The 27,972-nt window shown below is 47.7% G+C and overlaps 2 protein-coding genes across 3 annotated transcripts in view; one reads left to right on the top strand and one right to left on the bottom strand.

Moving 5' to 3' along the window:
• The window catches only part of LOC143305696 (uncharacterized), a 132,761-nt gene that overhangs the window by 98,047 nt on the left and 6,742 nt on the right, over nucleotides 1-27,972 (top strand). The window lies entirely within an intron of this gene.
• Nucleotides 769-27,754, bottom strand: mirr (iroquois-class homeodomain protein mirror). Of its 2 annotated transcripts, none has more exons than XM_034328329.2 (5): nucleotides 24,266-27,754; nucleotides 12,656-13,150; nucleotides 10,472-10,584; nucleotides 2,235-2,539; nucleotides 769-2,111 (listed from the first exon to the last, which is right to left on the bottom strand). In XM_034328329.2, the coding sequence occupies exons 1-5, from the start codon at nucleotides 24,302-24,304 to the stop codon at nucleotides 1,189-1,191; spliced, it is 1,875 nt and encodes a 624-aa protein (XP_034184220.1). In that variant the 5' UTR covers nucleotides 24,305-27,754; the 3' UTR covers nucleotides 769-1,188. The 2 variants fall into 2 exon arrangements, with proteins under 2 accessions (XP_034184220.1, XP_034184232.1); XM_034328341.2 differs by having other exon boundaries at nucleotides 12,656-13,189; nucleotides 24,266-27,752.

Raw genomic sequence — 27,972 nt, forward strand, 5'->3', positions numbered from 1 at the left:
ATATGTTGACAGTCGCCGCGCCCTGCGAGCGTCGCGCCTCGCACAACCAAGGACTTTTCCCAGCTCCGATAGTACGTCTATGTGTGTGTGTGCCTTTTTATTTTCTCCTATTTTCACCCTACTTTCCTCGGGTTCGAGAGCGGTACACCTCTCGCGACTGCGGGGCGCAACGCGAATTCTAAGTCAGCCAGATTACGGCCGGAGCCGAGGCGCGTTCGATGAAAGCGCGAAATAAAAGGATGATAGAAAAATTCCTTGAAACGGTGTCGTCGATTACGATTAATAACCACCGGCTCGAGGATAAGGAGTTCGCTCGAATCGAATAAATAACTAATAACTATGAAATGATAAACTTTGGATTGCGACTTTCAAAGATCTATACCCTCTAACGAGTCCTCCGTAATCTGTCACAGCGATCAACGATCCATACCTCGTCATGATCGACCGAGTCGACGTGAATCGATAATATTATAAACATTGCAATAACAATAATAATGATCAGAATAATAATAATAATCAGAATAATAATAATAATAATGTTCATCATCATCGTCGTCGTTAGTATGAATTATGATCTCAAATATTATAATAATAATATCGTAGCTACTCTACATACAATACATACACTGGCCGGACGCTCTCTACTGGGCCCTCTCTACTATTTACAAACGCATAAATAATTATTATTATTATCATCATCGTGTATTTATATATATAGTATTCTTTCGTATAATATTACTTGCCGAATAGACACGCCTAGGAATAGAGTTCTCCTGTTCTTTATTTTTTTTTTTTTAAACCGCGAAATAACCGCTGTTGCTACAAAGATCATGAAACGGGTCTACGATTCGTTATCCTTTTTCCTGCGAGAAACAGAAAATATCTTGCGACCGAGGACGAGAGAGATATAGAGTAGGAACTAAAGGAGAAAGGAGTCGAGGATTGGTGGAAGCGAAATTGAAAATTACGAAGACAGAGAGACTAGGAATCGTGACGGGGGGCCAGGAGACGAGGGGACGCGGGGTTCAATTATTAATGTATCTCGTTTCGAAGTTCAGTTACTGTACACTAATTACAAGATTGTAGTCTGTTATTATTGTCATCCACACCACACAGAGTCGAACGGCTGCGCGGCGATCCGTCCCTCGACATTTCAATTTATATTAGTCCGTGCTCGGTTCACGGGAATCACACTCGTCCCGGAGACTTGAGCTCCTGCGTGGGCGGTAAACTTCCACTGGGATGAGGGGACTGATCGGACCCACCCGAGGAGGCGGTCGACGAGGAGGAGGGGGAGAGGCCCGAGGTGGCGGTAGTCAAGAGAACCGCGGGTCCACCAGGCGCGCCACTACCCCCGTTAATCGTAAAAGGTTTAACGTTACCACTGGCAGACACCGCCGACGAGGTGGACGTAAGTATGCTGGGAGCCGTGGAGGGTGGCATCACGCCGCTCAAACCGCCCAGGGTCCTCGAGTAAGTCTCCAACAAGGACATGTCACCGGATCCTAGGTGAGAGGCACCGTAAAGGTTCCGGTAGAAATCCGGATGCGGCCGTACGAACTGGGTACCCGAGTGCATCGCCGGATGAAGAGGATGATGAGGTGGTAAACGACTGGCCAAAGGGCTCACCAGTTTTCCGCCTCCACCGGCCACTCCACCACCGCCCCCGCCGCTTCCGCTGTACGGAGACGAGAGACCGGTCATCGTCGTCGGATTGGGACTCGGCTGATCGCAATCCTTGCTCGCCATGTCGGCCAACGACCAAATCCTGGGCTTCGTGGTGACTCCGCTGCCGGTCGAGGAGGCGGTGGTGCTCGGTGGAAGATGATGACTACTCGGTGGGGTGCTCTCCGGCGACGGATGACGCAGGAGTCGACCATGAGCGGACGCCAGGTAGGCCGGATGCTGAAGTTGCAACGGATGCCTTGGCTCCCTCTGGTCGTACAGACACTCTGGACTGTCTGGCCCACTGTCGGCCCGCGACTCGCTCCATTCGCTCTCGGTCCTACCCTGCACCCCGGTCGACCCTCCGCTGGTACTGTGCAAAAGGTCCATCCGGTGCGCCGGTCGTTCTCCGTCCTCGCTCGATCCAGTGCCCGAATCTTTCGAGTCTGAAGCAGAGAAGGGGACTGTGCGTTGACGAGGAGGAAGTTTCATTTACAGACGCGGAAAGCAGGAACACGAAAAATAAAAGAGGAAGAATGTAGATGAATTTTGTTATCGATGATCCTTACCTAGTCGATCTTTCTCATCGACGCTCTTTCTCCCGCTGTCGTCGTCTTCGTTGTTGTTGTCCTCGTCCTCGACCCTATTCCTCGGCTCCCACGTCATCTTGTTCTCTTTCTTGAGACGCCTCCGCGCGTTCGCGAACCACGTGGACACCTGCGTCAGAGTCATCTTCGTGATGATGGCCAGCATGATCTTCTCGCCTTTCGTTGGGTAAGGATTCTTCTTGTGCTCGTTCAGCCAAGCCTTCAGGGTGCTCGTCGTCTCTCGCGTCGCGTTTTTCCGTCTCGCGCCGTTCAGATCCATGCCGTAACTGGAACAAAGTAAGTTACGCACCCGTTACACCACAAAGTCCTTTAACCGTCCTCCTCGTCATCTTGGATGTTTAATCTTGGAAAAGGTTCAGCTTCGTTAAGAGACATCGAACTGTAAGAAAGTTTTTCAATGGAAGACTCGAAGTGGTCCTTTTATTAAGTCCTTCGATGGTTGCTCCTTCTCATCGTCGTAGGATGCACGTGACCCGGATATAACGCTGTCGGGGACGAACACAAGTCGCGCGATACGTTATACCAGCAAACTGGATAAGAGAGACAGCTCAGGCAAAGAGCGGGGCAAGAAGGAGGAGGAGGAGGAGGAAGAAGCAGAAGAAGAAGAAAGCAAAGCCTCCGATGGAAGCTCGTGTCGGGAAACTTATCCAATCGTGAGGCTCGTTACGCCTTCCCCAGAGCTTGGTATAAAAGTCCGAGTCCTGCTCGGTTAGAGGAACGATATAAGCGGGTAGCTACTACTTTCATCCCGAGAGCAGATCTCTATCTAACGGTTTAAGCTCCTTCCTTCCATCCCGAGCAGGAGTGGAGTGGAAAAGGAGTGGAGAGAGCGTCGTGTGCCCTCCTCGCTCTTCCGTGCGTCTCACCCAGTCGGACCGAAGCGACCGACCCCCTGGGATCCCATTACTAAAAGACTAACCCTTATCAAAGATTAAACTTCGGTATAACTGCTGAATCGACGGGATCGAAATTAAATTTTCCAGCCGTCGACTGGGACTCGGGAGATGCTTACTCCCTTCTTCCATCTCTTTTTCTCCTTTCTTACTTTTTACCTTGTTTCAACCAACCCTCGATTTCCCTCGCTCGTTGCGGTCTTCCCGCGATCCTCTCTCCCTCTCGTTGCTTACTCTTCTCTTCCGACCTTTTACCGAGTTTCAGAATTCGAGGGAACGCCGACAATTTTATTACAACCCTTTCGCGGACGACCGACGTACGTATTCGTCGATCCTCTGAATAATCCTGAAACGAGTTATCGTTGACTCGAGAACGCACCTTTGTCTGCAAGATTGCAGCGTGACAGAAAGCCGGAATTATTGAGTTTTATTCCGAAGCTTTTTCGTTGGAACGCGAGCTAGATAGAGAGGATACGGTAAGGGGTTGAAAACGTGTGTGGACGGGCGGGACTGACGTTGCCGGTGTTGGTAGCGGATCGAGGGGGTTGCAGAGGGTGGCAGTGACGGGAGGAGATGGGAAATTAATAAAACTGTCACTTATCTACCCTTCCCCGAGGCAGGCCTACACGCGGTATCTCTTCCCTCTTTCTCCCCTATCATTCCCTCCTGCTTTCTTCCATTCGCGGCTCTATCCCTCTCTCTTACTCACCAGGCTACACGCGGGATTCGCAGCAGCTGAAACGAGGCGCTAAACATTTCAATTTGGCATCAGCCGCTTCCAACGAGAGCGTGTAGACGAGCGGAATCGCTGGCGCACAGTTATACACACACACACACACGAGCTCGCGTTTTTCTCGATTCTCTCTGTCTCTCGTTCTCTTATCCGTCCAGAATGGAGGGTCGAAGTAAACGGACGGAAAGAGAGCGAAAGATCGAGAAGGGAAGAGAAAGGGATGAAACAGAGAGAGGAAGAGGAAGAGATAGAAAAAGAGAAGGAGAAGAGAGGATGGCTTAACCCCGGTCTGTTTGCGAGGAGCAAATGGCGTTCTGCAGTTATTTTAAAATTCAGCCGGTGGCAGGGGGTGCGGATCGGATTAAAAAATCAGAGTGGAAGCTTGTTTCTCATGATAACAGCCAACCGCCCCCGAGAGCGGAAACTGCTGCTTTCTACCGATTCCGTCCTTTCTCTGCCATCCCCTGCGTCGATCCTCTATCTCTCCGCCTCTTTCACGTTCACTGATCCTTTCTCTCCCTCTTCGTTTCACTGTTTCTTTTTCCTCCTCCCATCGCGGAGCATTTTTTTCCTTCTGTTTCCTCGCTTCTCTCAATCTGTACCTCTCGCACGGCCTCCGCTATCGCATATATCCTCGTCATTGACTACTTTGAATGCCATTCGAAAATCCTCTACTATCCCTTCGGTTAAGTGATTTTATTTTCCAATTAATCTGAGATAATGTTTTCTATGATATTTGTCGCTATCTAGACGCGATATCTTTTAGATTTTATATTTCAAGCACGATATAAAAAGTGTTTACTGCTAATGTCCTGGTAAAGAATTGAATTTTGTGTCGAACGATAGCGTGGGAGAAACATCCCCGCAAGCACGAGGGGATGAATCGAGAGAGCGTATCAACCATTAAAGTCCATCGAAACGGCCATTTCTCGCGACCCTCAACTACCCGCCGGTTAACGTAAACGCGTTTGTCATGGCGTAGCCTTTAAGGGGATAAAAAGGGGGATGAGTGACCATGGGCAGTTTGAAAGCGAGGCAGGTGTGCGGTTCGTGCGACTCCGCCCCTCGTTACCACTCGTAACTAGGGGTGATATCCGACTTCTTTCCTTCCCTCTTTGTCCAACGCGACGGAAGCCTCGCTCCGTCTCCGTCTATCATTCGAGCACACCTTTTCAGGTAGGGTCGCGGGCTTCGGTCCGCTTTATCAACGCAAAGGTGCAGCCATTTCGGTGACGGGCGCCATCTTTTCCCCCCTCGTAGATACGTGTGTGCACGCACACGGGCCGACGCGACGCGACGTTTCACTCGCCTACAATTTCCAGCCATGTGCTTCTCGGCCTTTCGGTTTAATCAACCGCGAAGCCACGCCAACCCGACCACGCGAACGCGGCCCCTTTCATCCGTCCGTTCGTCCTCCTTCCATTGTCTTTCGCTATCCGTCCAGAACATCTTCGGAATTACAAGCAACGCGCCGCGAGTTTTACACGGTAACTGGAAGGAATTAAAATTGCCTTTGGAAATCACCGCAACCGGACTTTTCGTCGCGGGTATTTCTCTCGATCGAAGAGAGAAGGAACTAGGTAAGAGAGTAGACGAGAAAGGGATTTTCACTCGGCAATTTACACGAGGAGCGTGTGTACACGCGCGATGTCGTCGCGTTAAGCTTTTAGAAGCGTTCAGGAGAGACGGGAGGGAAGTTTTGCGCGAACCTGGTGACAGCCGGTTGTTCCACATCCAACTTTATTACCGGTTGCTAGCGACGTGACAGATCGATCGTAAACTCGACGATTCACTGGTGTACGTGTACGTCTGTACACCGGGGCTGTTTTACGTGTGTTAAGAACACCGAACGGAGGAGAATGCCCGCGGATACGCGAGGCAATCGTACGTGCGCTCATGCAAAACTCCACTATCTCTCTCTCTCTCTCTCGAGACACGGCAAGCAGACATCGAAAAGAGAGATTATACAACCTGTCGCTTTCTCTGTCGCTCGTTGTATCACACGGTGAACGTAACCGAGTTTATATAAAATGATACACGGTCCGCTACTTTGTTATACGATCGTTTAAATTCATCTCGAGAACGCACGTACACAAAGTAGCCCCCGTGGGCCGCGATTAAAGTCACTCCGCGTTGAATTATCGTCCACCGAGATTACTCTTCGACTTACTGTTATGGCTAACTCGAGAAAATTTACTAAACCGAATGATGGAGCTCGAGATCCGCTGCTCGCCTCTTGTAACATAGTATCGTTACAATGAACCTTTATAGTTCGTTTCAGAATACGACGCGTTGAACGAAAGACCTGGTTATATACACAAGTGTGCTAGAGTTCTCTATATAATTGAATACACTGCATAAAATAAAATAAACGTCTTCCACGATGGATATCCAAGAGGAAATGATTTTTTCCATAAATAATTTAATAAAAACCTCGGTACACCTTTGATCTCCTTAACGGTAAGTACCGATCACGCGAGAGTTCACTAAACGATCGACCTATAAATCGCACGTAACGCGGCCAGGTTGACCTTTCGACGTCGACACGCGTTATCCGTAAAAGCATTCGCCTAGTCGCGAAAGGGGTGCGGCACAGTCATTAAATCATTGCATTCGAGGTTCGACGTGGCTTAATCTGCGTCCATTAAGGCTAATGGGGAAAAAGCTGGAAGACTCGGGCAAGGTAGAGCCACGTAGACTCGACGGAACGCTGTCATCTGCATGTCGATGAAGGAAGACGAGAGGGAAACGGAACGCGGCGTCCTTTTGTCGAGGAAAAACGCGTGTCGCTGACTTTTCACCCGGTCCACGTTCCCGTACCGTGCAACCCTTGCCGGTGGCGTGCAAAAACCACCCTCTAGAACTAAAACCGGGTCATTAAACGGCCGTACATCATCGCGGGACGTGACACATCCGTGAAGTTGAATGTTGGAGGGCGTGGATACCGGGACCAGACTCATTAGCCCTGGATATTCCCAGTTTGCGTCGGATCGACCGGCTTGAAGGATCGTTTCCAGTTTGACGAGTAAACCCATGTACGTTATCCATCGGATAAATTTGTTATCTTTGCTCGAAGATAGATAAAACAAAGATTTCGTTACAACAAAGATTCGTCAAACGAATCGAGAAATATTAAAATAGAATAGAAGAGAAACGTGTAACTACATCGTAGATTCGTCGATAGACAGACGAGCTTGTTGCACGGTCTCGGCTGCAGAATGAATCAGATGCACCGTGATTGCAATGTAATTCCATTGCGAGCGAAGACAGCAAATATTTGATGGAGCGTTCGAAAGGGGTTGGCAACATACTCGGAGCGTAAATCAAATAAGCGATCTTATCGTCGGAACGTACATTCGCTGTTGGCAACGCTAAACGGTCTACGATAGGATCGCCGTGTATCGTTCCCTGCGTTTTACTAAATAATGCACCGCAAACTTTCGTACGCCAGAGACATTTGCGCAATCGGGGACGAGACCTTTTCGTATGAAACTCGGGTTAATCTTATCGAGTTTGCCCGTGATCGCAGACCATGGTTATCGTTGAGAATCAATTTTGACAAAGAGAGAGAATCTTAATATAATATTAATACTACTTTATTCGTATTAAATTCGCGGTGCCAATCAATGGCACGATCATCGCGCAATTGGACGCATCAATTATTTAACCTCCGTAATTAAAACGTTAGCGTCGTGTCGGACAAATGTATCAATTCTTCAACGAGATAATCGCGAATGAGAAGCGATCAACACGTGGCACGGTAAGCGTGCTATCCGTTCCTCTCGAAAACGATCCTTGCCTCGAAAAAGTCAATCCTCCAACGTCTCTATTCTATTCCGTTCGAGTTTGCCACCACGAGAATTTGACGACGAAGGTTGAGCACGCATTAATTCTACGGAAGAAAAGCGGACGAGGGTCTGACAGATAGATCGGAAAGGTACGATAGCGAGGCTGAAAATCGTGGAGAAGGTGCGTGTATCTGTGCGCGTGTGTGCCGAACGATCCAAGAAGAGTATTATGGCAGAGCGTGCGCGGCGGTCGTTTGACATAAGCATACAAAAAGCCAATAATGCAGAGTTAGCATGCACGGCCGCGAGGTCTTGGGATCGTTCGGGTTAACGGTCTCGTCTTTCCGGCGGATTGGCCCTGCTTCCGGGGACATATAGGGTAAACAATAAGAAACAAGCGGCCGATGTGTGTAGCGCAGTCGTTACTTGTACGAACAGCAGAACCGTTTACGTAGAGCTGACTGACTCTTGTGTCCGGCTTCGATTCTCTTCCCTTCGGCACTGCTTCCACTCTCCTCTCCACTTCTCTCCACACGATCAACGACACGTATTATTAAGTGTGTCCGTACAACGACCGATGTGTCGGCACGCGCTTCGAGCCTCGAGCGCGTTTAAGGACGTCGGGACGACCCGCGAATCTTAATCGATTCGCGAGAGAGTACGAACAGGTGCAGGTGAACGCGTATGGTGTAGATTATTAACGATACTAGGTGTCAAGTATTCATGCTTCGATCGAAATCTTCGTTTATCGCAAGATAATGAAATGAAAATCAATTTCCTACGAACGAAGAGAAATCAAAATTTTGTTGCAGAGAAGAGAAAGAAAATGCTATGTCGGTTAAAGAAATATCGATGTCGATTGGGTAAGGCCGCAGGTGCATTCCGGATCTTCCGGTAATTGTTATCGCGTGGGGTAGTGGTCGGTTCCGGTGTGGACCGGCGGTAGGTCTCCGTAAAGGAAGACCCGGTGCGCGAACCGACTAGACCGAATGGATGCTAAGCAAGCTGTAGTACCCGATCGCTTCCTTGCATACGAAGCAGTCCCAACCGGAAGTGCGTCACGCGGCAGTATAGATTCCACGAGGTGACACTGACCACTCGTCGGCTCGACCACCATCGTCAGACCGACTATCGCTACGTGATCACCGATCCCGTTTCTTCGCACCAGATAACGAAAATATTTCGAAAAATCAATCGATGCGTCGTAAACGCAATACCGAAGTAAATAGATAAATATTCCGTAATAATTCTCTCTGTCAGAGAGAATCGCGACGTGTTTACAAATTCGCGAATTCAGATTACGAGTTTATTCGTGGCTGACGGGAATATCGCTTTTCTAAAAGAAGCAGCAATTATATTAATCGACAGTGACATTTATAGGAATCAATTATTATCAGTCGTGTTTTCGAATGTTTTCAAACTTACTCTCGCGTGATTGTAACAGCTGTATCGTTCCCGTGGAAACATAAACAATATATTGTTTTTGTAAAGTATCAATAAAGAGGGATGGTTGTAAATTTGATTATTAACGGGTTGATTGTCGCGGTAGAATTAACTGTGTCCAGAAGAATTGAACGTACAAATGAACGTTTCGCGATGCGCGACTCCCACGTTCTTCGCTCAACCCTTTCCTCGTTTTCTAATTGTTTACAATCATCGATCCCATTAGCGAGTCGTAAAAGCCTGCTTACAAATCGGTCGGAGCGTCGGTTCGGCGTCCCTGGCCGAGGCGTCGAACTCCGGAGACACGATTGATAACGCAACGGGAGGGAAGGGAAGGGGGAAGAGCGATGGAAAAAGAAAAAGGAAAAATTGAAAAATTCATCGATCGGGCACCCGGAAACGCAGATAGGCTGACTAATTATCGTGCGCTCTCGAACTCGAGGGCGCTTCATCTTCGAAAAGGCATCTAGGAACCAGCAGGCGAGAATTCGTAATCTCGAGAAACGACGCGGTCGATATACGATTTCGATTTATCAAAACGGGCGAGACCTTTCACCGGTCGCATCGTGACACGCGTTGACCGATTCGAGCGAGCCAGCGCGAGAATAAAAACGCCCAAGGCGACAGTCCCGGGTCAGAGGAGCGCTAATTTATTGGAATGTTTATGTGTTTCTCCGGCTCGTTATCGGGCTGTGCGCGAAGAGGGCAGATCGATGATCGAGAGGAGGCGCGAAGCGGAGAGAACCGCGTCGTAACCAAAGGGGAACTCTAACTCTACTCCTATTTGCTTTCGTGCGAGAAAACAGGAGCGTAGATTTCACGACACGTGCTCAACGCCAAACAGATAATTCTCCAAACTGCGTGAAAGAAAAATTTTCCGACCGATAATATTATTAATTGAAACTGTGTTATGTATTCCCGATCGGCGCACGATCGAAAAGGTAAAAATCATTCGAAAGTTTTCAGACGATCGTATTTGAACATAAAGTACAAATGCTTAGAATAATTACGGGATTACCTACTCGAATGGCTGAATACACGGTACAAAGTAATTTCGAGGATCATACACGCGGCTGAGTGAGTTTATCGCCGGCCGAAGAGGTATATAAGGTGCCTCGGAATAGCTCCGAATCGGGCATAAAATACACTTGGTACTTTAAATACGTAGTATTTCTTTCGGAATAGTTCATAAAATTGAGCCCCTTAATTGTTCAAGGGGCACGTGTGTAATTTTGGATTTAGCGAAGGTACGGATAAAAGAGGATGTTATTTAACGCGTTGACTATAACGGTTGAAATATAATAAAATATTGGTTATAAAATTGTTGTTGAATTAACTCACCCGTTGAAGGGATAGCTGGCAAAAGCGGCATCGTACGGATGGTAGACGGATGGATAAGGCCATGCTGCCGCGGCTCCTGCGCCAAGATTTTCCTTCAGATCGAGGCCAGCAGCCTGCAAAACCGAAGCAATTATACTTGTTAATAACGCGGCCAACGCCTCGCATGAGTAATTAACGCGCCGCGTGCAAGGAAAAGAGACGAGAAACGGATTCCTTGATGCACGATTAGCTGGCAACGCTCGTTCTAAACTGGAGCAGAGTTCTGTGATCGCAAAACGAACGAAACCGTGACACTATCGTTCCGCTACCGATTCATCGAACTTTTAACAGAAGTCTTGAGAGAACGAACCCATCGCGTGTCTCACGAATCGTTCGTTCGACGTTCCACGTCCACCTTTTTTTATTCGTCCAATTTTTAATTACCCGCCTGTCGCGTATCGTCGTTATTCAATCTATAAAAACAACAGCAACAAGAAAAAAAAAAAATTCAAGACCCTTTCAATCAGCAATATCTCTGTTTCAGCACCCCGGTCGGTCGAACCGACGGAAATATTCATTTTTCGAATGACGCGACGATTAATTGGCGTCGTTCGGTCGGCCGGGATTATCAGCAATTCATCGACGATAATGAGAAAAATAGCTGGCACAGCAGCGATAACAATAATTAGAATCGATGTGTGCCGTCGTTGTTTGTTTCTGTAACCCGTAACCCCGGACACGGTTCGTCTCCATACCGGCTGCATTTAAACTACCATCAACCGGTGGAATAATAGAACCATAGTACGTAGCCCCCTCCCTCCGCCCTCTCACTCTCACGACCCCTTCTATCGCTCGTTCGTTCTCTTGTTCTATATGCATTAGTCTTGCATTAACGGCATTAATTATATACCGTGTTCGAATGGCGTAGTCATCAGCCGACCAACTCTAATTAGTACTTCAAAATAGCGGATGGTGAATTGCGAAATGGATCGACGCGAAATAGGGAACACTTAACCCTTTACACTTCTCGCGCCAACGACGAATATTAATTGCCGAACATCTACTCCGTTCGGACGATCAGAAAAATTCTCAACTATCCATTTATTTCGAGATAAGTTTCTCTGATGCGATTAATTAATCGTCAATTTTCTATGATGCGTACGCGCGCCGGTTCGGAGTGAAAGGATTAAAACCTCGATACTCTACGTACATCAAGTACAATGGTATCACACGGTGATACCACACACAACCTGTGATCCACTGGCTGGTTAGGAGGAGGCCACTCTGTACGGTCGTTCCTTAAGCTCGATCATAAAGAGCGACGATAACAGGCAAGCCACGGCGACCGCTTCGAATACGACAGTGTCCCACTGTTACGGCAGGACGTATTCATAAATTAACGCTTTGCGACTAGTTTCTTCGTGTACCCGCTCTGTGTGTGGTCCCGATAACCTTCTCTCTTTCACCATCGCCGGCCTCCTTTTTCTCGCGTATATTAACATCGATGTCCATTCTAGATCTCTCACCGCGATAACACCTCGATTAAAGGGTATAGAGCAGGAAAGAAAATTTCGCGATATCTGGCTTAGAACGCGACCTGGACTACGTTGGCCGATCGTCGCGAAGTTCCTTATCCGAACGATGAAACTCGCCGCGATCCGAGATAACCGAGTCGATTCGTGCGAACGGTATTTTAATACCGGCTATACACAACTTGCCACGCAAAATTTATATACATTCGCGATTGAACGGCGAGGAGAAACGGGAAAATTTGTAAAGATCTCCGAGCCACGATGAAATTAATTACGCGTCTGGTAATAAAAGGAAAAAAGAATTCGTCGAATGCGAACGTGGTAAAATGAAATTTTAATATTCTCCTCGAGCGAAATGTCGTGAGTATGACCAGCGAACTTCTCGTTAATGTTGACATTTATTACATAGATGATAGAGTAATTGAAACTCCTTTCTACATTTATGAAGAATCTACCGATGGAATTGTATCTGGACGAATAAATGTATAGAATTCCAGGTAGCAATCATCATCGTACGCAAATAAGGTAAAGAATGTTGACGTAAAAAGAATCCACGAATACCGCGTATCAAAATCGGGAATACGTGAGAGCAGCCGTAAAATCGTGAAACCCGCAACGAATTCAACGACGACGCATCGATGTAATAGTAAAGTAAATTTTGAAATAAACTCACCGTGGGCGTGTAGAAGGGCGCTTGTTCAGCACCTAGGCTCGGAAAGTAGGCGGCCATCCCTTCGGAAGCCGCGGCCGCGGCCGCAGCCGCGTAAGGTGCGCTGTACATGGACAATGCTGCCGTCGGTAAACCTCCGAGTCGTTGGTAACCGCCTAGAAGGTCGTACTGACAAGAACAGACGGTCTGACCGGTCAAAGGATCGGTGAAGATCGGTCTTCCAGTGTCGCAACACCTTCCGGTCGGCGTCGGGCCGCCGGTCGTCGGCGGCGGATGACCCTGAGACGGGCTGACCGAGGTGGTAGGACTTCCTGGTGGCCTAACCACCGCGCTGGTCACCGCCATCCTCGCGTTCGACAGACCGGCAGCTACCCCGAGGGGATGATTCGTGGTGGTGGCAGCTACGCTGACCAACGACGAACCGGCTGCGCTCAGGATCGCACCGGACACCGGCGAGGCCGATGAGGACGTCAACGACGAGCTCGCTGTCACAGGACACTGCAACACCAGGTCGAGGCGTTTTCACGTTAGGTTACGCTGTTGAAACAAGGCGAGAAGGAGTTTCAGAGATGAACGGCTCGTTTTACAGAGCTTGCTGTATACTTATATTTTAAATTATATCACTGTCTTAATGGCTTTTGTCGAAGTGTTAAATACACAAAGAGATATGTACATGTATCAATAAAATATATTGAACGGCACGCGTTGTTGTTTGAATGACGCACAATACCCACTCCAATAAAAAAAAGAAAAATGAAAAAGAAATGAAATTTTAACGTGTGACTACAAAGTTTGCTGTAAACACGTAAGACTCGTAGAAGTTTTGAATATTCCCCGGGCACATATCGCAATCTAAACACGAATGTTTGCATTACATCGTATCGCTATGAAACGTACATACGTCAAACAGGGAGAAGGATAACTTTCGTATCTGTGCGAAAACAAGATGTTACGTCTTTTAACGAAATCGTTTTCTGACGGAAGCTTAAATACCGACACGTTTCGTTTCACGCTGTTTGCTTCAAATTCTCCGCGACTAGGCCACAGCCTGCTCTCGCTCGGCAAACAGAGCCCTCAATGAAACAGAGTACATTTATGTTCCATGGGTCATCTATTTGCTTCCTCTTCTCTTTACCTTCTCCCGTTACACGCCAACTACTCCCCCATTTTCCCCACGATTTTTTATCTCAAACTTAACGTTTAGTTTCGTCCTCTGCTTTCTCAAAGCTATGCTCTAATTAGCTTTGAAACAGAGTAGATTCGGAATAAAAAATGATGGCAGCTTAAATTCATGGCAGAATGGCAGAAAGTGAAAGTTGAATGAGGTCTGGGATTTGCAAACACGTATCGGGGGTTTGATTCTATCGCCAGCTCGGTTCCAGAGACACCGTGTATCATCGTGTATCGTCATCGTCGATGACGAAATTACGGAAAACTAGTGGATGTTTCTGCGCTTGTAGACGCTCGGCCGACAGGCGGGTACACGCGTTACATCTCACTCGAGCGTGCTAGGTACACACGCGCGGCTCCACATTAACATAGTCAAAGTTTACTCTCGACGAGGCTACCGTGTCGTTTCCTACGTCGAAGATTCGCTGACTATGTCGAGCGACGCGTTCCTCTAATCGCCGCCTCCTCCAATTGCAAGGCTACAAAATGCAGTTCACTGTAACGTCGTCGCCGTTTGCTTGAAAGTAAGATCTGTTCGCGAATATCATTGCGAACGGTGTTATAAAGTTTTCTATCTGTCCAAAAGCAACGAGATCGACACGGTAGGCGTTTCGGTAGCTGCTTAAAAGCGAATTAATGGAGGTTGATCGCGAGAAAATCGATCGAAATCGTTATGAAACACGGACTACGAGATATCTCGTGTTCGATTGCAAGTCCGGTCGGTTTAGCGTTTCTTCGAAACGAGGCCGGGTAATGTCGGCTCGTCGACAGGCAGTTTTGATACGTTTTACAAATACATTCTGGAAGTTGGATACAAAGTCGGAGTTGGTGAAAAATTCCTGAGCGAATTCCGAACGAGAACTCGAACCGTCCACCGCGCAGTAGCCATTGCGTATGCCAGTGTAATTTGAGCGACGTTATCGAAACACGAGAATAAACGACGCAAGATTTCCATATTAATCGAACAACTTTCTCTCCGAACGAATGAAAATCCTCGGTATTCGTCGCGCATACCGAGCGACGAGGAACGGACCGTTTCCACGTCCGATTGTTTCCGATTTACGAGACAATAAACGCCTTTGGTGACGCGTTATAATCGCCTTGCAGAATCGAAAGAGCAGCTGCGCGAAAGGAGCGGAAGGTGAAGGGAGCCCGAAAGGACTTTCCAGCAGCGTGAAAAAGGCGCAGGCAACTGCCAGTAAATCGTGGCCACCTCTGATTCTCCCCTTTCTTTTTTCTCTCTAGCCATGAAGGTAAACCGAGAATCAGGGCCGCGCACATAATAGCAGGGGGTGCTCATTAATTCCATATCAAACAGCACGGCTAAATAGATTAGCGGGTTGAGTGGCTTTCGCGCCCCGTAGCCTAAACAAACCCCCGTTCGAACGTCCCTGCAGGGTCGTGCGAGTCTCCCAAACCATCCCATCCGTCCACATCCATCCATCCATCCATCTATCCGTCCGTCGCGTCACCTCGCCTCGTTTCGATGGCCCCGAACATATTGTCGAAAGCCAGCCGGGCATTGTGCCGCTAGGAAAAACGTGACCCACCGCGCATTATGGCATCGAGAGCGGCGTTAATGCGTGTCCCGGTTCCGCTTTTGCCTCTTGTTCTCCCTCGATGCTTTTCCAGCTCCAACTGCCTGCTGCAGTTCGATCACGATTCCTGCAGACCCGCTTGTGTATACCTTGTAACCCTGTGCGTCGCTCGGCACCGTTCTGGGATATCGAGACCGATCGACGATAAAACACGATACTCTCGTTTCGTTAATACGCCCGCTTTACAACCTTCGATATTTTCATATTTTCGAATCACGGTTCGTAAGGAAAAAATCCTCGATCTTGGACAATGCGAAGAAGACGCGAAGGATACTGCGTTCTCACCAGGTATCGTAAGATTCCACGGGTCCGCGAGAAAAGCGGAGGACAGGAAGAATGCGCTTCGGGGCTCGGGATCGGACTCGGGGTTAAACGACGAAGCGTGTTGGCGAGTGTCCGCTGCCACGGGCCATAATTCAGTGCTACGGGCCCCGAGAAGAAGCCAGCCGGCAGTCCCTGAGTTACTTCACGCGATCGCATCGAGAAGATGCTGTACCAAGCCGCTGGCAACCGTGCACAAGCCAGAGACCGGCAACTATATCACCCTGGACCCGTGCTGTTTGCTCGCGTCGCCTTTAAAGTAGCGTTCAAGGTAGCGCCCCGTGTACCATCCAACCAGATCCTCCAAGTATGACCCTCTCTCGTCGTCGCGAGCAACCAGCCGGAGAACGATAATTATTCGTACGCCAGGGGATCGATATATCGAGGCATTAGCCCGATACGTTGGCTCGTTTGTTCCACGACCATGCTAATTGCCGCCACCACGATTTCTCCTCCGCGTCGCACCGCACCGGGGAACACAGGCTCGAACGGAAGCTGAGACCATCGTCACGTACCATGGCGTGCATTACGATACGATTATCGCGGCCAACTGTACCAGGTTCGTTCGAACGTGCCAAGGGTGGAATTTTAATTTAGACTTAAAATTTATAATCAAATTTTGCAGAAAATCCTCTATGATTCCGTCGACGGTCGGTGATGATGTTCGTTGTCTCGCATACCTGTGTCGGTCCTACGAAAAACCGATATATCGTGCTCTTAGGGCTGCGAGTCGACGATGAATGATCGATAGACGTCCGATCCTGGCGGAGAGAAAAAACTTGAAGTCCTCGGGTAGAAACGGTTGTGGCTGCTAGAGAAACCAGTACCTCTTTTCTTCTCCCTCTTTGAACGTACGGCCACGATCAGCCTTTGGTACACGCGTTTTATGACGCGATTTATATGCACAATGTAACAGTCGCGTCGACGTGGGAACACGTTACGTCGCGATCCTCGTGTGTCGTTCCTTTCTTCTGCTCGTACCGACAAGAACTGTCCCTTCGTTCCTCTCGCCATTCTTCCAGCGAGGAAAGATCATCGGGTCCAGGTCCGCAGTAAGGGCACGCGATCTCGATGCTAAACATTGACCAATGGTATTTTTTTCCCCCCCCGTCAGACATTGCCACCGTTGCTCACCTCGTTCAGATTTATTGCTTATCCATATTCAGTAACGAAATCGTCCCTCTTCGACGCGTTCATTGTCGACGGTTCTATTCTTGAGAAATGGAAAAACTAACGGATACTACTTGAGTACGGCGATTCCGCGCTGATTCGCACAATTATGGAGCTTAGTTCGAAAAATGGAATGTTGAAAAATTTGTTGTTGCACGATTTCTAGATTCGAAGGAGAGTTCGGTTATCCTGTGGACACAGATGCACCGCTGTTTGCAGACGGAGCATTTGTCACGCGTGTCCTGCGAGAGAAAAGGGACCGGTCGATGATGCCCTCTTTGCAACGAGGCCCAGCCAAGTCAATATTGACTGCAAGCCCAGATTGATGGACCTTCGCCGCATGTGTGTTTAGGCCTCACGGCACTCACTTATGTTCCCACCCTGGTCTCGTTAGTCTCTGTTTAACTCGCCCCTTGTTCCACGATCGTCCGATCGTTCGGGGAAACACGAAATACACGCTTTTATAACACGCTTGCTTTTTCTTAATATCATTTTAAAAGTTACGCTCTCGAGGGAATCATTTTAATCATACCAATCTCGCGCTGTTTCGAGCGAAACCGAACTACTTCGGGGAACAACGATTCACCGTCTTATTTATTCTTATTTATTCCACTTCCCCCTCGATCGACAGAGTGATTACGAAACGAAGACACGGCTCATTCATACTCATCGAGCGGAAAAAAAAGAATCGTCGGATGGTGAGCAAATTACACCTCGCCGACCGTAAACGCATGCTTTTACGAAATCGTTGTATTTATATACACCATATGTTCCAAGAAATTTGCCAACTACATATTACTTTCATTCAGAAGGAAAAATGATCGACCTTCGGAATTATGTTTCAATGTATCGCGAGCACGAAATCGAAACAAATGCGTGAAAGTTTCTGAATTACTTCCTGTATCGCAGGATACATTCAAACAATCGGATAAAAATGTTGTGTCAAAAGAACAGAAAAATTGATTGCGAAGCCAAATTGCAACGAAATGAAATACTTGTTTCTAGAAGAGAACGAGAAAAAATGAATGCGCGATTGAAGAAACGGAAATGCCGGAAGTCCCAGGAAAAACAGCGCGATACGAGGAGACGTTAGAAAGCTTCTTGTAAGGGAGCTACGAATGTAAAACGAAATCTGATAAACCGTGAAATCGGTCGTTCTCACGGGGTTACACGATCGTGGTCTCGCGTCTATCACGCGGTATCTGTCTAAATTAATTCGCTCCTCTTTACTAATCGCTAAGCTCTTTCATGCTCGCGAGAGAGTAGCTTGTTATCGTGGCGAAGGATCGAAGAAAAGGGGGAGTAAAGGACGACCGTCCGCGTCTATGGAGATATTCGTTGAACGGAAAAGACCTGCGCAAGTTTCGACAAAAGGAAAGCGCGATGCGGCAGGAGCGGAGAGGATCGACGAGTCGCCATCCGACACCAAAGTTTCGCCGTAAAACGATTAGCAGCGTGAGTGGCGTTATCGGAAGAGAACCCGTGACGATACAATGGCGCATCCGGCGTCATTTGCTAACGCCGTCGCACTCGAATGATAGCAATGTGTTAGTGTGGGTGTGTGGTTGCGATGCTCGCACGCATTGTCGCGCGATACTTTCGTCCTCGTCGGCATAATCGTATTCACGTTGCCGCCGTACCTATAATACTCTTCGCTTCGCGCCACACTCGCGCTCTATTTATTAAACATACACACAGCCGAGCGGGACCGAACGTATTACGCGATACGGCTTATCGCACGAAAAGAGTTACTTTGTAATCTCGAAGCAGCGTGTTAGATGTTAACCGGCCACGAAGAGAGAAACAAAACTCGAGACTCCTTTCCTGTGACCAGTTCCCGACTTGATGATTTTGCTTTTATCCTGAGATCGTTTTCTTTCGAAAATGAATCGGATCAGAATTCAGAAAATGTAGCAGTAGGAGTAGAAAGAGGAGAAGAGGAAAGTCATCGGTTACACCGAATTCGTAATGGTTCGTTTACAAGCGGCCCCACGGAATTTATTGCACGCCTCGTACACACATCGGTCGCCGCGAACCAATGATTTATACCGTGAGAAAGATTAGGCATTCGCGGCTGAAAACCCTTCCACCACTACCGTTACGCGAGAAACCGTGGTGGCTAACAGCAGATAAAATAGTAACGACTCCCGTAAGGACAATTTCAATAAATTATCGAGCTGCAGCGCGCGAATGATCAGAGATCGCCGTCGCCTTTCCTCGAATGCTTCGAACACCGATTACACCTCGATCTCTCCCTCGATTCTGCATTCCCTCTTGCCTTTCCCTTGAATTTGCATCGACACTCAGCCTCTTCTGCCCCCTCTATCCCCCCCCCCGGGCATCCGAACCACCGAGAATGCATGGAACGACATTTCTTTCGGTAAAAACTGATCGAACATCGACGTCCTTCGGGAGGAGCTTCTTCGCAATCCCATTGTTCTTGCACCGCAACGATGGAAGAAGAGTGAAAGACTTGCGAACACACCGATGTTTACTAGCTCTACGATATCAACGCGAAGATAATTTCGAGACGAAAGGAAGAGGCTCCATCGTAGACGACTCAATTATTTATGAACTTTTAAGAGTGTAACGCGAAAGGTAGTGGTGCTCTTAAGGGTTCGTGTTTTCCTATCTGGGATCATCAAGCTGTCGGGAGCGTATCTTTCACGCGTAAACTTCACGGATCGATCCTAGCACCTAGCAGGGTGCCTCTCTACTCGTCCAAACTAAACAACTACATTAACTCGAAAACTCAAACGATTCATTTACGAATGAAAGAAAACACTGTATTCTCTGTTTATACGGATTTTAACTAAATACGTGCCTTGTGACCGCGACAATTAACAGCTTCTCTCTCGTTGATCCGTCAAATTATCCTGAATCGTAAAGTGTAATATAAAAAATAATTCTGTCGTAGCGGAACAAGTAGCCTCTTATACGAACGATTACTCAATTACAAAAGAGATAAGCTCTATTAAGGGAGTACACGAGCACTCTGCAAAAATGGTTCTGTTCCTCGATTGCTTATCTAACGATTCCAAGTAGGCCGGTATCGAGCGAGCGGAAGATGAAGCGTGCAGGTTCTATAAAGCTAATCGTGAACGATAAACAGCTAACGATTCATCGACACCGACAATTGGAGCGCTATGTCGAAATGTAACCAGAGTACCGGAAGTCTCGTGGGTGGGTAGGGTGAACTTTGTCGACTAGCAACAATGTTCCTGTCGCGGCTTAAGGCCTCGTCCACACGATCCCACGAAGCGCACGAATCTTCTCTCGAAAATCACAGCTCTTGCTCGCGCGGTGTTTCAATCTCTCGCTACTACAGTAACGAGAGGGTTAAACGTGCGTGATCAAGAGTACAACGCAAGATAGTCTCGAAGCGGTGGCGAGTGAATGAATTCGAGGAAAAAACGAGTGAAAGAAAACCAGTTTGAGTTAAAGGGAGTAGAAAAAAAAGGTGTGCGAGAAAGAGAGCGTCTAGTCGAGAGTCGACCGCGACGAGGATGGACGAACCGAAGGAAAAAAACGCGCGCTACGAAACATCGAGCGCACGAGTGAATGAATAGAAGAGTCCGAGGAAAGGAAAGGAACGGAAAGAAAAAAAAAAAGGAGGGCAGAACTGGAAGCAGCCAGAGTAAGAATGAATGCAGAGACGAAGAGGCGAGGAAAGAAAAGAAGAGAGAGAGAGAGAGAGAGTGAGAGAGGGTTCGAGCAAGGCGCGAGGAGAACGAGGGCGGAGGATTCTGAGTCAGCTCGATTGGATCGAGTAGCGCCGAGTCAGCGAGCGAAACATCGGCTAACTGCCGGGCGCAAACTACTACCGGAGATCGTATCTATATGGCAACGTATCGTGCCGTGGCACATCGCGCGCTGCCAACTTGCAATAATATGGCCATTCATAATTTTTACGCGGTCACCGCCATTCAGGAATCCTCGCGGCCTGCCGTTTCTTCGTCTCTAGCGTCCACCCCTCGCGCTAATGCGAACGCGAACGCATTCCGATAGGCTAACAACAACAAAGAGAAACGCGACGAAATTGTCCTCAGACCCGTGGCTGAATCGCAGGCCACGCAATTCCACGAATTCCTTGCCGGTTCGTCGGTTCCTCGGTTCGTTCGACCGGAAATGACTGACGGCGGACTTCGCGGTGAGACCGAACCATCCAGAACTAACTTCTTCTGGTACGGTGGTCTCGCTAAATGCCAAATAATCGAGAATTTCCTAAAGAATAACGATAAATAAGTTGTAATTTGAAATTGATCCTTAGGGAGTCTGAGAGTTAATTACCGATCGGTTTTCTTATTGCAACAAACACGATAGAGCGTCGCGGTTGGCATTTGCTTTGCGTCGATGATGTAATCGAGTCGTTGAGCTCTCGACGAAGAAACTGTCGGCCGTAAATACGTACGACACGCGAGCCGTGTAAACTTATCATTAATAACCATAAAGCGCGTTCAGGTGTACTTGTTGTCGGCTTTCGTCTTCTTAATTTCAAGCCGGCGCGGAGCGGCGATTCCGCTGTCCTCGACCAGATGGGGATCGAAGAATTTTTATCTCTTCATCGTTGCAATAACCTCGTCTTACTGTTCGTTCGAATACTCGAGCTCGAAAAATGGTACCGTTCGCGACAGAACAACTTGCGACACCGAACATCAATTTCTTCTGGGCTTGTTTCGCATAGCGCGAAATTCGCGTGTCATCGGAGGGAGCTTAATTTTGGCTGGAAAAAATTAAGAGGCTCTTGCTCCCTCCGAATACGACGACGAGCATGCATTAAATTTAGAACAAGAGGAATTCATATTGGTAATTCTCGTCGCTCGATTTCATCCGAGAGTTTGACGATAATTATTTACAGTTTACTGTTTGAAATATTTTATCAAATTCTGCGTTTATCGTTGAAAATGATCGAAACAGAATAGAAAAGGGCATTTATTGTAGAAGATCGAGGATGAAACTAGGCTTCACGAACGATAGAACAAAGTGTGTGGTTTCTTATCGCCGTTTTTTAGCCGAACTATGACATAATTACGATAAGCAGTGTCGCGTACGTTCTCCTCGAGAAAGTGGCGTCCGATGATTCAAAGACCCCGTCTGCGTGTTGAGAAATTGAATTCTACGATTACGATGGCTCTTAATAATTTTTCTTCGTACAAATAAACGATGGGTGGTAGACGAGATTAAACGCGTCAGGTTGACAGGCAACGGGTGGGCGTTCGAAAGAGAAAAAAAAACTGTGTCAACGATAAAACAACAAGCCGTAACTGAAGTTCTTCCCTTGTTTATTTAACTCTGTTATAAGGAGAGTAATACACATAGATAATAGACCATTAGTTTTTATCGACACTTTAAACAAACACGATACGGAGAAACGATTCCGTTTTCTGTTTCGTCTATGAATAATAGCGATTGTTAAGTTTTCAATTGTCTATAATGTGAAACATATTATTGTATTCCAATCAGTGTTTCTATGTTGTTGAAAATCATCTTCCAATTAATGTTGAATGAAAAAGAAAATTTCTCCTTATAACATCGTTTATCTTTCTATCAGAATAGATAATTAAAATGATCATACTTCCAAGATTGAACCACAAGAACATTATGAAACAACCGTTCCAACAATGCAACGATAGAGGTGTAAAAAGCTTGCTGATAGTAAGACGAGATAATTATTCTAGCAGGGCGCAAGCTCTTCGATCATTTCGGAACGTTGCTTTAGGCGTGGCAACACATGTTCTCAGCTCGGCGCTATGCACAGCGAATAGGTATGCACCAACAGCAGCGTAACACCTATATGCAACATGTCAGGACACGTGGTACCGAATCTCTCAGGCTTGCCAACGGCTATCCATTTTCCCTACGAACAAGATCCCACGCTACAAATTATCCGTTGCGGTTTGCAAGACCGAAATGAATCGTTGCAACCGTTCAACCTGCCCTCGCATCTCATCACGATTAATGTCTTCAATTGAAACTTTCCATTCAACTTGAAATTTTCATTAATTTTTTTTTCTCACCCCACGTTGGAAACTTCCCTCTTACGATCAAACTTTAAACGTTCATTTATTCCTATCCAAACGAATGAAGTAGCGAAACTCTGTTCGACGAAAAAGTGCAGTTGCATCGCGTGCAATCAAACGATCGTAACTCGAAGGAGCGAAGATGACTTCCTACTTCTCGGTAGATCGTAAAAGTGCATCCGCAACGATAAAGACGATATCCGTTTTCGCGGTGTATACCCAACGGCATAAACGATTCATTCGCCCGGTTAACCGTGACATATGGTGAAATCGCATACAGGAAAAGGAACAGATAGACACAAATAGGTGAGAGCCTTACCACCGTTGAATACATTTGACTTTCAAACGGTTCAAATTATATCCGGATTTATACATCTACTGGCCAGACAACGATCACGATTTTCATTTAACACGCTGCTTCCACCAAAATCACTTGTTCGACATCCTTTTATAATTAAACAGAAGCTGCTCTTTCTTGGGTTTATTGGAATTTCAAAATTTCTCATCAAATTCTAAGATACTTTCTTAGAAAACTTGCAATCAGAATCACATATAAATTTCCCCTGAAATATTTTTTTTCTCGAATCACTTTATCTTTTCAAAAACAACTCGCTTTGATTTCCCCGATAGAAATAGGCACACGTAATTCATCGATAGATCTAGCGGTAACTGTTTACAATATTTCAATATTACTTTTCGCTTTTTTTCCTACGGGTTTCAAGTATTATGCGCTTGTACGTGCCTCGTATATTTTCTTAGCTTTCTATGTTAATCAAACACGCCACGATATTTCTTGATCGTAAGAAATAGAAATTAATGAGATGGAAAGCAACGCGGACGAATAGCCTGTGTTAATAATTCTTGGAACTTCGTGCTTCTAACGTTCTCTAAACTTTTCTTTCTGCACATACAAAATATGTAAAAACAGAAGAAAGTGTTTGAAAGATTTATAACTAACATATATGGCCTGAGGAAAATCTGTAACTTAAAATTTGGCAAAACTTGGAGGCAACCGTATGGATCATTACTATCCGAGTAGGTTCAATTCAAGATATATTCTGAATAATTGCGATTATAATTTGATATACTAGAAAAAGGCATTTTCAACGCGGCGGTGAACGTGTTACCGATAACGAGGCAAAAAGTTCACGGAACCAGCTGATTGAGATTCAATCACGGTTGATCGATGTCAACGAAAGGTATCGGAATCGAAGGTACATCCATCACCGATGTGATCGCGTGCACTCGGAGACGCTGCTACGGCAAAATTCTGCAGTGAACGATCACGGATTTCGAGCGGTGGAAGTTGGGATAAGAATGATCGAAGAACTCACCTGTAGATTTGGCGATCCTCGAAAAGAGAACTGTGACATGATGTGTCGGCCACTCAGGGCCGTGATAGTCGAGCGCCGCTACGCGTTCATCCTTTCATACCGTGACATCTGTGTTGTGTTTCGGTTTCACCAAGTCACTCGATGGAACAAGTATGTACGAAAGAACACTACCTCTCTTTCCTCGGTATCGTTTCACTGGCAATAAATCGCGTTGGCCGATGATCGACCGAGTCACAAACGACGGACGAAAGAAGATGGAAAAGAAGATGAAAAAAAAAAAGAAAGAACCGTAGGGATATCTTTCACTGTCGCGCGCGTTTTATTGCACCGTCTAGTACTCGATCGTACTCGACCCTGAAGAAGGTCTTCTTCTCCAGTTGGTATACACTCGTCGCACTGTCACAGACTCGTAGGCACAAAAGCGAGAGGGAGCAGTTTACCGATCTCCAGACCACAAGGCAACGCGACGCAGCCACCCGGTGCGGACGACACTGTCGGTTTCGTGGAGGACTCGTCTTTCACGGCTGGCACACCGCGCTGACAACCGTAAGTCAACGGAATAGAGTTTGCACACTGGTCTCACTACTTGGTATCGGTCGAAAGGCGATGATCGTTTTGTCCAGGTGGATCGGACGACGTCGAGTGCGGCGTGATGCCTATTAACTAATTACACGGTAAAGGCTTGAGAAAAACACGTTTAGTCACACGGTAATGCGTGGTATCATAGCAGCCGGTGGATGACGATTTCGTGTGACCAACTTGCACACGCCGTTGATCCGATCGACGCGCCAGCTATGATCGGTCGCGACTATCCTCCGAATCGTCGTTTCTTTTCGACGGAATCCAGTCCTCCGCTTGGCGGATAGGAAGGCGGAGGTACGTAAGCGGCTGGTGCGACGAAGAAAGCACGATGCAGAGGGAGAGAGAGAAAGAGGAAATGAGAAAGCGAGAGAGAAGAGAGGGAGGAGCGAGCGAGAGGAAGCGCTAGAGGGACGGACAGCCGGTGAAACGAGAGATAGAGAGGGAGAGAGTGGTAGGTCGAGAACTCGAGCGATGGTGACGGAGGAGAGACGTTTGTGAAAAAGGAAAGGCGAGGATCGACTTGTTCGCGCACACCGTTCTTCTTCTTCTTTTTTTCTTTTTTTTTTTTTTTTCGCCTCGATCCGTAGAATCCTTCAACACTGCGGACTGGTTCGCGCCCGGTGTAATCACAAAATCCTATAACCCGTATTTATCTTGTGTTCCTTTTTTACTTTTTTTTTCTCGTAAATGAGGAGTTTGATTCGATCACGATTTTCTTGACTCACGACGAGTTGTAAGGTAACACTACACCAAGTGGTGCGCACTCTAAACAACTAACTACAAACTGGCTCGGTTCACACGTGCATAACCCCTCTCGGCACTTCTGTCTTCGTCCTCTGCGTGTGATTCGCGCGCGTGTGCGTCCACATGTATGCATACACGTTCTCACTGGTATTTAGAGGGGGGTACCGAAGAAGGAGAGCCGCGTGCCCATGCGACCACCGCTCGGTCCCTCTTTGTTCCAACTTGGCGGAAACTTCTTTTTTTTCTTTTTTTTTTGCTTGCGCCCGTGGCAAGATTAGGTGTAATCGCTTGTTGTTCCTCCGGTACAATTCACACGCGCACTTTTATAAATCGTCGTCACTGACATCGAAATCGAAATTTCAATCGGTTCGACGATCGCGGAACACGAAGGCGAGGGACGTTGGATGCTGTCGATAAGAAGCTGTTGGTAGTAGCGGCTTCCTCGAAGGAGCGTAGAAGCCGATCGAAATCCGTAAGTTCTGGTATCCTCGTTCCGCGAGATGACGGTTGATCGCGGTGTAGGAGGAGGCGGCGGTACAGTGACGGTGACGGTGGCGCTGGCGATAACGATGGTAGTGTGCCGACGGTGGTGGTGGTAGTGACGACGAGAAACGGTCGGCTCGACAGTGGTGGTGGCAGAGTCGTCGCCGTAGTTCTTTTCCTTCCATGGAAAGGGGGACGATTTTTGCGAGATGGTTTGCCCTCGTTGAGACGGGTGGGAGGGTCCAGGCTGGCAGAGCGCGTGGTGTGGTGGGGGAGCTGGGTGCCACCTCTGTTGGTGGCTGATGATGCCACTACCGGCACCTCGTAGCCACGCGAATTCCTCTACCGCACTCTGCTAGTAGGCCGAGTGTTCTCTGTGTAGTTCTCTTCTCTCGGCGAGTAGTCAGGTCGGCATCTTCGTAGATCGGCCACGGAGCCGTACGCCGGCGGTTAGCGTCGGCAAACGCGACAATAAAATATGGTGAGTCGCCCGTGGGGCCAGCTAACGCGCTCCCTGCTTACCCCCTCTCGCTTTCGCTCTCGCGTTCCTTCTCTCTCTCTTTCTCTCCTTTTCCTCTTTCTGTTTCAACGTCTCTCTCTTTCACAATACCTTCCGATCTCTTCTTCTCCCTCCATCGTACACGCTCCTCGTCCCTCGTGACGCCCCACCGTCAACGCTTTTCTTCCCTCTTCGTTCGACTTTCGTTTCGTGGAGGGGATGGGTGCTCGAGCCAGAGGGGGCGCAACCGGCCGAGATGCTGCCGTTGCCACCGTGTTGGTTCTGGTGGGGTCAAGGGAGAGGTAGGTTGCGTTAGGAGGGGCGAGAAGAGGAGGCAGAAACTACACGACAATTTTAGTTCGATAGATCCCGAAGTTTAGCCTCGGCGGCGCTGCTTTACTTGCCGCTGACTTCTTCCCGGTAGTTTGTTCGCTACCCTCTCTCCCCTTCCTATTCGCTTCTCCACCTCTTTCTTCGACACGACCGCACACACTCTGACGTGTCTCCCCTCCGCTGTACTTCCCACTCTCTTTCTTTCTCTTTCTACCTCTTCTCCTTCATCGTCGTGGCCGATCGTCAACTACTTCGTACCCCTTGCTTATACACCTCTACCCCTACTTCCTCGAGATCCTCCGTGCTCTATGCACACAACGCGACACTTGACTACACACCACCTCCCTCTCTCTCTCTCTCTCTCTGTCTTTAACTTACAATTTTCCTTTTTCACTCTAATCTACCGTTGCGACGTCTTTCTCGCTCCACACTTATACAGTGGATCGCACGATCACTGTACGACGAACGTATTACACGAGCACGTTTACGCGGCATAAACGCGAACCGGCAGTTTAATGCGGCGACGATGCGTAGATGTCCCATCGCCACGTATCGTCGACAATTATTGTCATTGGCTTTCGAAAAAGTCACGACGATGATGACCTCTTTCTTTCTATTTTTTTTTTTTTTTTTTAAATTCTTTTCACGCAGCTTCGATCGAATTTAAAAATGAATCCACGTCGCCGACTATTGTTACGAGCCCCCGCGATTCGAACGGCGACCAACCAGCGGGGTGTACGCGATTGCGGCAACGTGCCGACGATCACTAACAATATACAAGTTAACAACGGCGAGCGCGACGGATACGATGACGACAACGACGACTTCGGCCGTGGCGTCGTGAAAGTGTGTTTTGCGCAGTTCTTTCAAGGGAACTCGCCTCCTCGCGCTTACTTGTCGCCCTCCTGGTGCGACCGCCGATCAAAGGGGCGGGTAGGGGCGGCTGTAGGTGGCGGATCGCGAAGCATAGAGGTTGCGGGGGAGGACATTCGTCGGTACGAGTGGGGGCATTTCGTAGGGGACGTTGGAGATTCGCGGGGTGGGTAGAAAAAAAAAAAAAAGGTGC

The sequence above is a fragment of the Osmia lignaria genome, chromosome 9 (genome assembly GCF_051020975.1).
Source record: "Osmia lignaria lignaria isolate PbOS001 chromosome 9, iyOsmLign1, whole genome shotgun sequence".
Classification (NCBI taxonomy): Eukaryota; Metazoa; Arthropoda; class Insecta; order Hymenoptera; family Megachilidae; genus Osmia; species Osmia lignaria.

Bases quoted from the DNA above. Each gene is read 5' to 3' on its own strand.
- mirr (XM_034328329.2), bottom strand. From the start codon at position 24,304: ATGTCACAGTTCTCTTTTCGAGGATCGCCAAATCTACAG. The intron at 13,151-24,265 runs GTGAGTTCTTCG...CTGGTGTTGCAG, and splicing joins GAGGATCGCCAAATCTACAG to TGTCCTGTGACAGCGAGCTC. The intron at 10,585-12,655 runs GTGAGTTTATTT...TCGGTTTTGCAG, and splicing joins CGCCCTTCTACACGCCCACG to GCTGCTGGCCTCGATCTGAA.